Genomic DNA, 12,305 nt, shown 5'->3' on the forward strand with positions numbered 1-12,305 from the left:
CTATTCTCAGACCAGGGAATAATTGCTCCTGGGTGAGCCTCTGCAGGTACCTGTTCCGGCAAAGAGATCTTGCCGGGTAGATTACAAGGAGCTGGACCCTGGAAAGGACAGAAATTACAAGCAACACTACCCATCCCCCTTCACCGCTTAAAAAAAAAAAAAAAAAAAGCCCAGGCAGGGCAAAGGAAAGTTGCTATTTATTTCTACCTTGCAAGGACTAGTGACTGTAACATACAGGCAGCTTTTGCACACCACAGGTGCTGACAGCAGTCCAATCTGAGCAGCCTGAGCTACAAAGCAAAATACTTTGACATTTAAAGCGTGTTGGAATCACAATCATTTCCTAAGCTGCATGGTAAGAATTCACTTCCTGTAGTGCTGTTCTACGGTTCCTGTCCTCTTCTCTGGCAAATTTTCAAAGTAGAGTATCTACAGCTTTTCCAGACCTCAGCAGTAATACAGAGGGATTCCCCCTTTCTTGACAATTTAGGATAAGAACTGTAGGACACACTGGCAGTACAGAGAGGGAGCAATGGGACAAGGACTAGGGCTAGTATCTTGGGTTCAAACTTTGCAACAGGCCAGTTGGACAATGGATTCACACCCCAAAACTGGAGTAGCTGCAACTCACTCAAAAAAGCTGTTGAGATTCCAATTCCCATTAACTGCAGTTAATTAATTCTAGGTAACTGCACTGATGTGAGCAGCTAATATAGACCACTTGAGATACAGTCATCGGTTTGTCCAGAAGCTATTTGGGCTGTGTGAACACCTGAGTCCATGGAAAGGTACGTTATTACAGAATATAGCATCCACTCAGGGATCCATTCTAGGACAGTATTTTCTGTGACAGCAAATATTCTGACCTATTACCTCCTGTAGGTAAAATGTTACCTTGAGCCAATAAAGGGAAAATAAAGCACATCATTTATCACACCTGACATATGTTTGATAGCACTTCTGATGGTGTGCTTCAAAAAGCAGTGAAGAAAGAGAAGGCATTTATGTAGGTGACTGGCCAAGTTCCTACTGAGTTATTTAAATGCTGGTGATACCCTATTATTAATATGTGAGGATATCAAGAGTGTCAGCTAGACATCTTTTATTGTTACTTAAACTGAAAAAATAAAATAGGCTCACCAGGGAGATGAGAGATAAGAAATAATTCTGATGAAAAAGTTTCTTAAAAAAAACAATTTTCTGTGGGACCACAGACAAATTTCATTTCAGATCCTTCCATAGGACATGACTGCAAGATGCAACAGTTCCAAGTAAAATCATAAATATGTAATGCATACAAGTATTAAGAAGCTTACCACTGATTACTGTGTGATGCATTTTTACATTTCTAAAATTCTTGCTCAAGTAAGCAGCTGGCATCTTGCAATGCTTTAGGGAAAAAGTTGTCAAGTTTCTCACCAAGATTTGTATTACTTTTTTTTTTAAGCTGAAATTACTTTCTACCACATGAGGGGCAAAAACCCAGACAAGTTGAGTTGGCTGTGCAAATTTCAACTGAGACTTTGATGGCTGTTGTAGTTAGGGAGTTCTCTGTACCAAACCGTATTATCTAACTTAGCCTCTTGTCTCTTTCCAGCAGAGTCCTGTGTGTTTCTTTGTTATCAGTGTCTTCCCTCAGACCTTGTAGGCGTCTGTGTTCTTGTTGCATTTTGTGAGGGAAGATTTTATACATCAAGCAGATACAAGATACTCTATAGTTCCTTGAAGACCAACCCACATTCTTATCACTTCTGGAAGAAAATATTTATATTTTTGCAGCTATAATGGTCCACATACTGAGATAAGGCCTGTAGGGAGAAATAACTTTTATCAGACCGCAGAATACATTAGTAAAGCAAACAATTCTGCTTTTATGCCTTAGTGGGGAGAGGGGAAAGCAGCTGGAAGAATGGAGGAATGCCTGTTCTTTTATGTAGCATTTGACCTAGTAAAAGATGGTGCTTGTTTATATACCTTGCCATTCCCATAAAAAGTGTCAGAAGGTATTTTCTGGTATTATCCAGGTAGTTCCACAGTGATTTTTCCTCTAATCATCTAAGGTCATATGCAAGTCCCAAGAGGAAATGTTAATCTCTTGTTTCTAAGTTAATGACAAATCAATGAATTAGTGTAGATTAAATATTTTCTCTGGTATTGGCAATCTCACTTACTAAATCTTTTAAAAAATTGTCAACAATGTTCAAGTTAATGAACTTTACAGGACATTACTACCAGCAAGGATTGTTCACTCAACTTCAAAAGGGCCTGAGTTAGGGGTTGGCAATTTTAACAATGATTTCTTAATGGTTTTCATCTTGATCCTTGTCCCTTAGGTTAATGTTGTTCATACCACAGCACTTTGGTATCAATAGCTTTTTAACCTGATGTAAAATAATTGCGAAGCAGTTCCAGATGCAAAATAGCTGCAGGGTCAGGCCCCACGCCTTCAGTCTGGAAAGAGCTGATATCTTTTTTGTTGCAAGCAAATGCATGCACAACTGGAAATAGGTCAGCAAATGGCTTCTACGAGCAATAGGTGGAGTGCACTACTGATTACCCTTTTATCACTGTCTAGTGTTCAGGGTTTGGGAAAATAGCATTTTCCCAAATGAGTTATATGAAATGAAATTGCCTGAAGTATAAGCAAAGTCAACAAGAAGATGGATCTCAGGACAGGTGTTAGTATTTTCAAACCATTGAATTCTAGTACAAGGACATGAAGTGTTGTTTTTTTTTTTTAAACTGAGGACAACTATTACACACTACCACCAAAGGCAAAACTCACCCTCTGAATGCCATATGATTAAGTCACAGGGTCAGATATACAAATTTGGAGTTACTCCCCACCTTTCTCTATGCAGGCATCAACCTATGCTTTTTCCTTCTGGGCAGCTTGCGGGGCCAGAGTATTCAGATACCACTGCACACAGATAGCCCACGTCCGTGACCCAGTTCTTCAGATTTTGCTCCCTGTGGTGAGTTCCATCTGTTAGACCTGGAGAAATAGACCAATACGTTACTTTAATACCCCAGGGAGTTGATTATGCCTTCTGTATATACTTTATTTTTACTTGACATGCACTGCCTCATCAGCTTTATAGGTATGTTTAATAGCCATTACATTTTCATCAAAGTGCTACCAATGCATAATATCAGTGCAAGATGAAGAGAAATTAAATACTTAGGCATGAAACATACACATCCTTACAAGCTCCTGTACTCTTTGATGTCTGAAGCTTTATACTATTTCACGCATTAGAGAAAGAAATGGGTTCCAAGTTGTTGATCATGAACATTACTTGGCTGTAATCCCTCTTCCCTCTCAGTAGAACCATGTAGTCACACCAAAAAAAAAAAAAAAAAAAGGACAAAAAAAGACAAAAACATGTAAGTGCACATGCTTTGGAGAAGTTTTCCCAGTAGGCTCTACAGTCTATACAGGATTTCCTTTTGCAAGTATTAAATGACTGTTTTCATTTATAAATGACTGTATTAAAGGGATTGTACACAAAGGATGGCTCAGTCTCTGAATCGTTTAGTGTAGACATTCTGGTTTTGGACAGAATTGTTGCAGTTAAGTTGTATGCCCTCTGGGGTCTTCCTACGGACAAATGATTCAGACATTGCAGTCCGCTAGGTAACTGGGAAAAAAGTGACATGTATGTGCTTTATGAAGGTTAATCTGGTGCTTAAACTAAGAAATTTCATGTTTTTCCCCAAATAAGACTAATCAGAAATAACTACTGTGCATAGAGACACACTCTAAATATGCTATACACTGTGTATGAAGGAGCAGACACTTCACATAGATGCAGAAAATGTTTTTGCTCACAGGGCATGCAGATTGGTCTCTTCCAGAGGAATGCTGCAGAAGAATTATCTTGCTGAGATTAAACAATCTAATTTTAAAGCCTGGAAAAGAGGTAATCATGAGACACAGGCTCTAAATTAAGCCAGAGACTCTACATACTTAGAGAAAAAAAAACCACCAACCTTTCCCTTTCTCTATTCTGTGCATAATTAAGGATTAATACCCTCCTCGTCAGAGTTATAGGATTACATAAAAGTAAAAAAAAACCAAACCCACACAGAAACCTTAAATGAAAAATTCTTCAGAGGTACAAAGCATAATTCTAGGAATTAAAGTGCCAAATTCTGGTTTTGCCAACCTAGCAGGTTTGCTACACTTACTCCTAGAAGAAATGTTATTACCAACAATTTTCATAAACTTTCAGTTGATACCTGTGTAGTTTTTAAATACACCACCACATCAAAGCACAAAGTCTTGGACTGATGGTCACTGGTGTTTGGGATTATCTCTCTGCTGGTAGGGAAATTAAGAAAACCAGAACAGTTTCTACAGTTATCTTAAAATGATTGAGCATACTGAAAAACCTGAAATGCTTTTATGAAGCAATGCCTGTTGAGTATGTTCCTTTGCCTTTTCTGCTCTAATTTCAAGATTCCCCTCTTCATTATAGAGCTGGTAGAAGATAAAGACAGATGCCATGTTATAGAGTGGTTGTCATATCTCTTGAGATCCCTCTCAAGACCATCTCATGAAGGCAGAGAAATACCGTAAGTCCTGTACAGATCAAGAGCAGGTTGACAGCTATGATAGTCTTGAGAACAAAATATTTTATTCATCAATAAAACTATAGTTTACAGTAGTATTTACTAAATAAATTATATAATTTCTCTTTTACAAGAAATAAACTAAAATCAAAAATATTTCAAAGACAATATATGTACACAACATAAGGCCTTGTTATAAATAACATCTTTTTCTCCTTTTTACCAACAGTGAAAATATCTTTATAGGCTCATTTTCATATAGTATGTGCAGAGGTTTACCTTAACTCTTGTATAACATCGATTCCAATTTCCACTGACGTGGACCTAAGTGATTAGAACGGAAGGGTCAAAACAAATGAAATTAATTTTATTCACCACTGTGCTTATTTTTAAATAGGTAAAGCAGATAATAGATTTTGCTTGTGCATAGTTACAGAATGCATGCAAATGAAACCACTAGAGAGCTGATAAGAAAATATCACTTTCAAGTCCAAAAAAGGTGATTGGCGATATAGTAGAAAGCAGCCTGAATACACAGTTCTTCACAGTTCAGCAAGCAACAGCAGATGATAGCAGTGTGTGGAATGTTTCACGTCATTTTTGCCAAGTCCATGAATCCTTTCTATGGTTCAAAAATCCTGACACTTCTTAGAAAAAGTTCAGTTGATTATTACTCTTTGTCTATCAGGCTCAGCAAATTCCTCCTTCTTAAATGAGGAGTGCAGAAAGTGCTCTTCATTAACCACGGTCACTTCTCTGAGTTTTACTCTTCGTGTATTCTTCGTTACTGGAAACAAGAAATGACAAGTAAAGTCAAGAGTTGTTTCTTTGTTTTCTTACAGAATTATAAACAGGTAACATCTTTCTTCCCCTAAACAGGCTGCAGCACAGTTTGGCAGTGGTTCTTTTCTTACTCTGCCCCCTAATCAAAAGCACTGGGTCTCTTCTTGTACTACAGCTAACCCCTATGGTTTTGCAGACATTGTAGTACACTTACGTTACATGAAATAGAACCACTTGCTGCTGCAAAATGCTGAACACTCCAGACATCAGAGAAGCAGTCCAAACTGAGAGCACTCAGCAGTTCACAACAGCTTTTATTACCTTGCAGAATTGACTGGGGCCTTCGTTACTTAAAAGTGTTAGGGGAAAAACTGCAGTCTTTGTACGTTGTGTACAAAAGTACTGTTAGCTGCCACATGATACCCTTCCCCAGTTGAAAAATCATACCTATGCAAAAACTTTCAAGCACAACTAGTGTTCTAGTCAATGTCATAGCAATCATTCTATTTCACAAAGAAAATTACTTAATAATGTGAATGAATCAGAGTTTTCTACAGTATCTTCTACAGAACTAGCGGTTATGTAATAAGAAATAGTTGATCACCTCTTAGTATCTCTATGGAGTCAGAGATTAATTGAAGAGAAACTGTTCTTTGCTGAACACCTTATTACTACAACCCAAACTAAGGATAAACTCACAGCTGAACAAAATATTGCAGTAAACTGAATGCATCTTGGCTAATGTATCCAACATGGAGCAGGACACAAAACCAAAACGAAGACATCTGTAGTGACCTTACTCGAAAGCCTTATAAAAAATACAATGAAGGCATAAGTTCCCAATTATTAAACAGGTTTTTAAGGTCACCTTTAAATTGTACTTTTCAATACAAGCATTTAACTAACCTTTAAATAGTTCGACAACAATCTAATCTTGACTATGAACAACAACAAAAAATCTCTGAAGGCATTTTTAAAGCTTATCTTAGAAAAAGGTAACCAGTAAATTTAAATCAATATTTTAGTTATGACTTCTAGCACTAGACCTTGAACCTTGAAGAAGGATATTTCAGTATTGTTCTGTGGCTACCTTTAAACCTGTTACTGTATTATGCACCAGTGTTAGGATGTTCATAATCACTGATGGTAGTGAGCACAGTGCTAATTTCTCAGAGGTTGTTCTCTCTCTCTAGATAGACTTTCATTGCCAGACCACAGCTATCTGCTGCCCTATTAGCACCTGAATGTGCTAAGGGAGTAAAGCAGTACGTACTTAGAGGATGCAGAACAACTTAATATGCAAAGTGAAATTGTTGGACAAGTGAGTAAAATTAAAGAAAGTGATATTTCAAAAAGAATATGACATAAGGCTAACATGGATTTTTTAAATTTTTTTTTAAGAATCAGTTTGGCAAAAAAAGTTGAAAAATGCTAGTACCAATAAACAAAATAATATTTTACAAAGCCGAGATAAATTAGTCAAAAATTTGCCTAGCACGATCTTATTTCTGGCTGAAAGCTCAGATCTGAATGACTGCAGGTCCATTTTGGACAGATGTAATGGTCACTCAATACAACTTCAGACCCTCCGGCCTTACCACTACTTTTCACTCTCTAAGGAGACTAGCAATATTGCTGATGGTAGCTTTATGCTATTCCACTAATTACATAATGCAATTACAACTAGCTTATTCTTGTTCCCTTTCCTCTGATCCTTCCAAAGCATTTCAGAGGGATCAGCAATGGAAAAAATATCAGCAAAATTTGCATAACAGAGTTGGAGAAAACAGATGAGACAAACTCGTAGCAACTGCTAACTGCATGAGCCAGTCGCAGAAATGCTGTTCATGGTACTGATGCCATTTTAAGGGGGTGGGATTTTCAGATGCTCATGTTTGTGTCAGGTACAATCCATTTCTGTGCATATTATCCTGGAAAAACCTCCATCTATTTCAAGGCGCAGGACATGATCCTCTAAGCAACTCTGTAACCACCAGCTTCTGGGGTTACTTTGATTGCTGATATAAGAAACATTTTGTGATTGACTGAGTTTGGCTGTAGCCATTGGGTCCAAAATGATAAATAATGGACAAATGACACCACGGGATGCATCCTGTAGTCACTATCTGAGATGTCTCACACTGACTATACAATAGATTTACAATGTTTGAGCCTGCTTGAGGCTTTTTGCATGGGTGCATTTTTGTGCTCCAGTTCTCTTTTCATGGTTTGTTTTTGAGCTGATTGATTTCCTCATATGGTGCATTAAAAGCCCCAGGCATGAGAATGTGTAGTTTAGTGACAATATGTGCTGGCATTTTAGCAGTTGGCTTACTCAGGTAATGTATTATTTGTAATCTGAAATGGTACCTTTTTAATCTAACCAAGCACATAATTCCTGTGTCTGATTTTCATGCAAGGGTGACTCCAATGTTGCTGTTATGTTGCTTCCTACATGATGTTGTTTCTGCAAGGACACCTCTGCCAGATTACATTCAAGTGCTTGGTTGTTGTTTCACCTCACACCAGGTTTCAGTTTTATGACAGACTTAGGCCTCTTTCTCCTCTCCTTTTTAAGATCATGCATGGATAGATACAGGGATAAAACAGATAACAGAGGAAAGGAGCAGTTACCTCACTGCATAAAACAAGTAGGTTTGCCCCCTTCAGCCTTAATTAAACAGGATTCTACTTTGAGGAAAGAGTGCTTGATTGGTTCCAGGATGTGCACGTACATTTTAAGGATTATTCTGCTCTCAGGGGAAAGAAAGGATGTCTGTAAGTGAGGAGGCCTGAATTCCCTTCTCATAGTCCCAGAATTAATGTTCAATCTACCATGCTTTTTCATCAGTATCTTCAGAGGAAATGGTGAAGCAGAGAAACTGATGCCTCCAGAAAGAGAGCAACATGTCAAAATTTGAGGTATGCAGCACAGTATGACTGTACACTTTTTAGCTTGTTTTTACATATATCCTGCCTGGGAACTGCTTTAATTTCAGCTGCACTTGTTATTAGTCCACAACACCACCCTGAAGAAAACTACAACGTGATTAGAATTGAATTGAGTGTTATGAAAGACTGAGAAGCACAATATTTCTGAATGAAAAACAACCACCTCATCAAGGAGTTAAGGTGGAAGTACAGTCCCCTAGCCAAAGCTGTATCTGAATAGGATGCTTCATTTGATCAGAGCCAGGGTGAATTCTCTTCTCTGAAAGAAGAGTTTATGCTAGAAGAGAGCTTAGGGTGCTAAACTGAAAATAGCTGAAGGGGTGAAAATATTTGTAAGTGAAAGTAACTGCAAAGATAAGGAGTTAGTAACCTGGCAGTTGGAAGGGTTTGAATATGAACTAGGAAATGCTCAAAGAGACAGGCTTTAATACAGAACTATGGGAGTGAGAACAGAAGAAAAGAGGAAGAGCACTGAAGAGTAAGAGGAGGCAGACAGTTTTGACAGTTTCTAAACAGGTATTTTATAGACCAATATTTGTAAATCTGCTTATCTATGCATCTACAGCAGCTTTGAAATACAAAATTAATCTCCAGCAATGTTTTAAGACTTCAAAATCCTATAATAAAATTGGCATTTGGACATAAACCACAACATAAGTAATTCTAAATGTAATACTATTATCTACGCAATTCATCTGACACAAATCATAGCTACACTAATCAGACTCTAAATACGCTGGGCTTGCTCATCACTGTAGTTATTCCATTCTTTTATTTTACTGAAGCCCTTATCAATCCTTTGCAACCATATCTTCAGTGGTAGTGACTTCTAATTTATATACAAATTTTGTGAGCCCTTCCTTCAACAACAGGAGGTAATGCTGTATTTCCACGTAAAAATTTCTGTACTACCTAAGAATCTTCCATTACAGTTAAATATACAGAAGTATTCTTCAAGCAAAATAGTTCATTAATGAAATCCTACAGGCAGGGCATATATTTATTTAAATTCTATATTTACCACCAGATGAATTAAGATGTACAGCATCACAACAGCACAAACATCGAAGTTCGTCACTGTGCTATTTACATGCGTGTTCTTGTTCCATTGTAAGTGTAAAGGAAATCAAGCCTGCTTCCAGTGAACCAATTAAAGTCATTCTTAAGCCTTAATACTCTGATTTTACTGATACTGTAGTTTGTCAAAATAATATGTCATTTCAGGAGTAGGCTGAGAAAACACAATGGAGTAGTTCATAATTGCACATGTTGGTCTTTCAGGGACAGAAAGCTCAATCAAACAATTTGGGACTTTGCTGCAGAACAGAAGGAACAAGGTGAGTTTAAGTTATTCCTTACTTTCCAAGTGAAATTATCACTTTTAAGGTCCTCCATTTTAGGTACCAGTCCTTAGTAATGCTGGACTAAGGCCTTCAGGATCAGTTACACTTGCTGATGTCTCTCTTAAGAAACTTTTGCAGGATTGGGCTTATATTTCCTACTAATCAAATTCCATGGAACACAGTAGACTTTTGTGTTCAACAGTGTTCACTGACATTTAATGCTTTTCTGCTTCTGTACCAGCTGGCGGTGCCTGAACTGACACCAATAAATAGGGCTTCAGGAGAATTTTAAAAAGAGACTAAGTTTATTTGCAGAGGAAGAAGGAAACACTGTTTTACTCTGTTGGTTTGTGGATTTCTACATCTAAGTGCTAAATAGAAGAGTGTTACTTTCTCTGGTACTGGCTTATACAGGACACCCTCTGTTTATCTGAGATGGCATCTTTTGCTTTTAAGTATCTGATCTATCATTGTATTACATATTCATAAAAGCAAGAGGCCTTTAATGTTTTAATTCTCTGCAGAGAAAGATTTCAATTTTCCAACTGTTTTATGTCTACTTCTATCTTTCTGCAATCTTTAATTAAAAATTAAAATTATTTTTATAGAATATGCAGTATTTGTTTCCCACTGTATGGTACTAGAATATTTGGAAATAATTTAGATTGGCTTATACTTACTGTTCAGTGCAGATCATGGTTACTCATGTTTTATTCATAAAAGCTAGATTTCTTAAGTTATTATCTGGGTTAAAAAAATTAAGAGAAAACAAACCAATGGAATTTTAAAGTAAACTTGGATTTGAGGATGTTCCTAACAGTGCTGCTTAGAGTGGCAGGTGCACAAAATTCTAGTTTGCTGAACCTGGTCTTTGTTCAGAACTGAGGAACTCAGGGCCCAGACCAGCCCTTCACTCACAAACTCAAGATGTCTCTGTACCTGTGTCCTGGAACAAAATTTTTGCTGTTACCAGGTAAATTCTCAGTTTTGACATCAGCTGCACAGTGTGTGTCTGCATGGTGTTCCCTTAGTGTAACAACCCAAAACCAATGCTCTTACCTGTAAGAGGAATTCCTCTTAATTTACTATAGGACAATATTTGTCCAACAAGTTTAGCATTTCAAAGCAGGAGGCAAAGATATCAAAGGATTAGTGGAGTGACTGAAATTATGCAAGTTAAGATATTTTTCATTATAATATCTAGCAGGTAAGACTACAGCAGCTTGCCTTGCAGTAGAAGCACAGACAAGGATTATTAACTATGGGATTAAAGGAAAATTTGGAAATGCCATTTCAAGCTACATTTTCTCCTCACACTTTTAAAAGGTCAAAATGTATCTTGTAACCTTTTCAACTGAGGCTTAAGTCAGCTAATGCAAACATCATTGATTTGCTTTATTTTTGAGACATACATTAGAAATGACTGACCTGTTCCTAGTGTTATTGAAAACATGCATCTTTCCCTTCTAGCCTGCATTTAATCATCCTCCTATAAAAATAAAACTGCCTTCTGCCTCAGCAGCAGTGAATCAAACTGATAACACACAGCACTGATCCTTTAGTATCATACTTTCTCAGCCAGTGGCTAAGTGTTATTTCAGGGTCTACTGAAGGACATTGGGGGGCATTAGGAAGTAAAAGATTAGTGCACGAAACAGTATCTTATTCCTCTTTCTTCCACGAACACCTCAGCATACATACAGGGGTACATGTGATTAAGTTACAGTTCACTTCCACAGCAATCCCAAAATAGTTAAGGAGGCAGCAATACAGTGTGTGAGACAGGACCAAGAAGGCAGGGGTAAGTAATTTCTCAAGATGAGTTTGTGACTTAAGAAGTAACATGTGCTTAGCCACAGTATCCAACTTCCTTGAAGCTGTCAGCCATTGCATGCCTACACACTTCAGGTATGTGCCACTACTTTGTCTTAATTATTGAATTTTGAGTTTGGATGTTTCAGGGTGCAGAGAAAGGGTGCTGCTAGGACAAAAAAGCATCTATGATTCTCTCCACTTAAGACCTATTTATTCTTCCAGACCTTTTCTCAGGAGAATAAACACTGGGTGTTTGTATAACTTCCAGAGTTGGGTTTTATTTATTTTTCTGTTGATACTGATCAGTGTAATACACATATACTTACTGCAGTCTCCCAGACATAATAGTAAAGGATTGTTACAAGCCAAAAACTAACTAAAGAGATAACCATCACACCTGAAACTCATAAGGACAGCTTTAGAGAAGGTACTACCTATGCCTGTCACTAGATTTTCAGAGCATTCCTCCATCCACCCTATAGACTTCAAACTTTAAAAAAAGCACTCACAGTGCTGAGCAGTGTTAGTGATAAACAAGATTGTTATATTATAAACCAAATTCAAAAGTTATCAACAAGAAGTAGTTTCTCTGTTAAGTGGGGCCAAGAGAACCACAGAACAGCCCAGGTTGTATTGGACCTCGAGAGATCATCTGGCCCAACCTTTCGTGGGAAAGGGAGCCTAGATGAGATTATCTAGCACCCTGTCCCATCGCATCTTGAAAACCTCCAGCGATGGGACTCTACCATGTCCCTGGGGAGGTTGTTCCACTGATTGATTGTTCTGACTGTAAAAATAGTTCTTTCTTATATCAAGATGAAACTTCTCGCAATGCAA

General features: G+C 37.6%; 1 protein-coding gene across 1 annotated transcript in view; it reads right to left on the reverse strand.

Annotated features, from left to right (window-relative positions):
• Positions 1–4,770: 4,770 nt before the first annotated feature.
• PIP5K1B (phosphatidylinositol-4-phosphate 5-kinase type 1 beta) overlaps positions 4,771–12,305 on the reverse strand; it is an 84,391-nt gene continuing 76,856 nt past the window's right edge. Inside the window, 1 exon segment of the mRNA XM_075526723.1 lies at positions 4,771–5,362. Coding sequence (XP_075382838.1) covers positions 5,360–5,362 — 3 coding nt within the window. The 3' untranslated portion in view covers positions 4,771–5,359.

Source organism: Mycteria americana, chromosome Z, assembly GCF_035582795.1.
Source record: "Mycteria americana isolate JAX WOST 10 ecotype Jacksonville Zoo and Gardens chromosome Z, USCA_MyAme_1.0, whole genome shotgun sequence".
Taxonomy (NCBI): Eukaryota; Metazoa; Chordata; class Aves; order Ciconiiformes; family Ciconiidae; genus Mycteria; species Mycteria americana.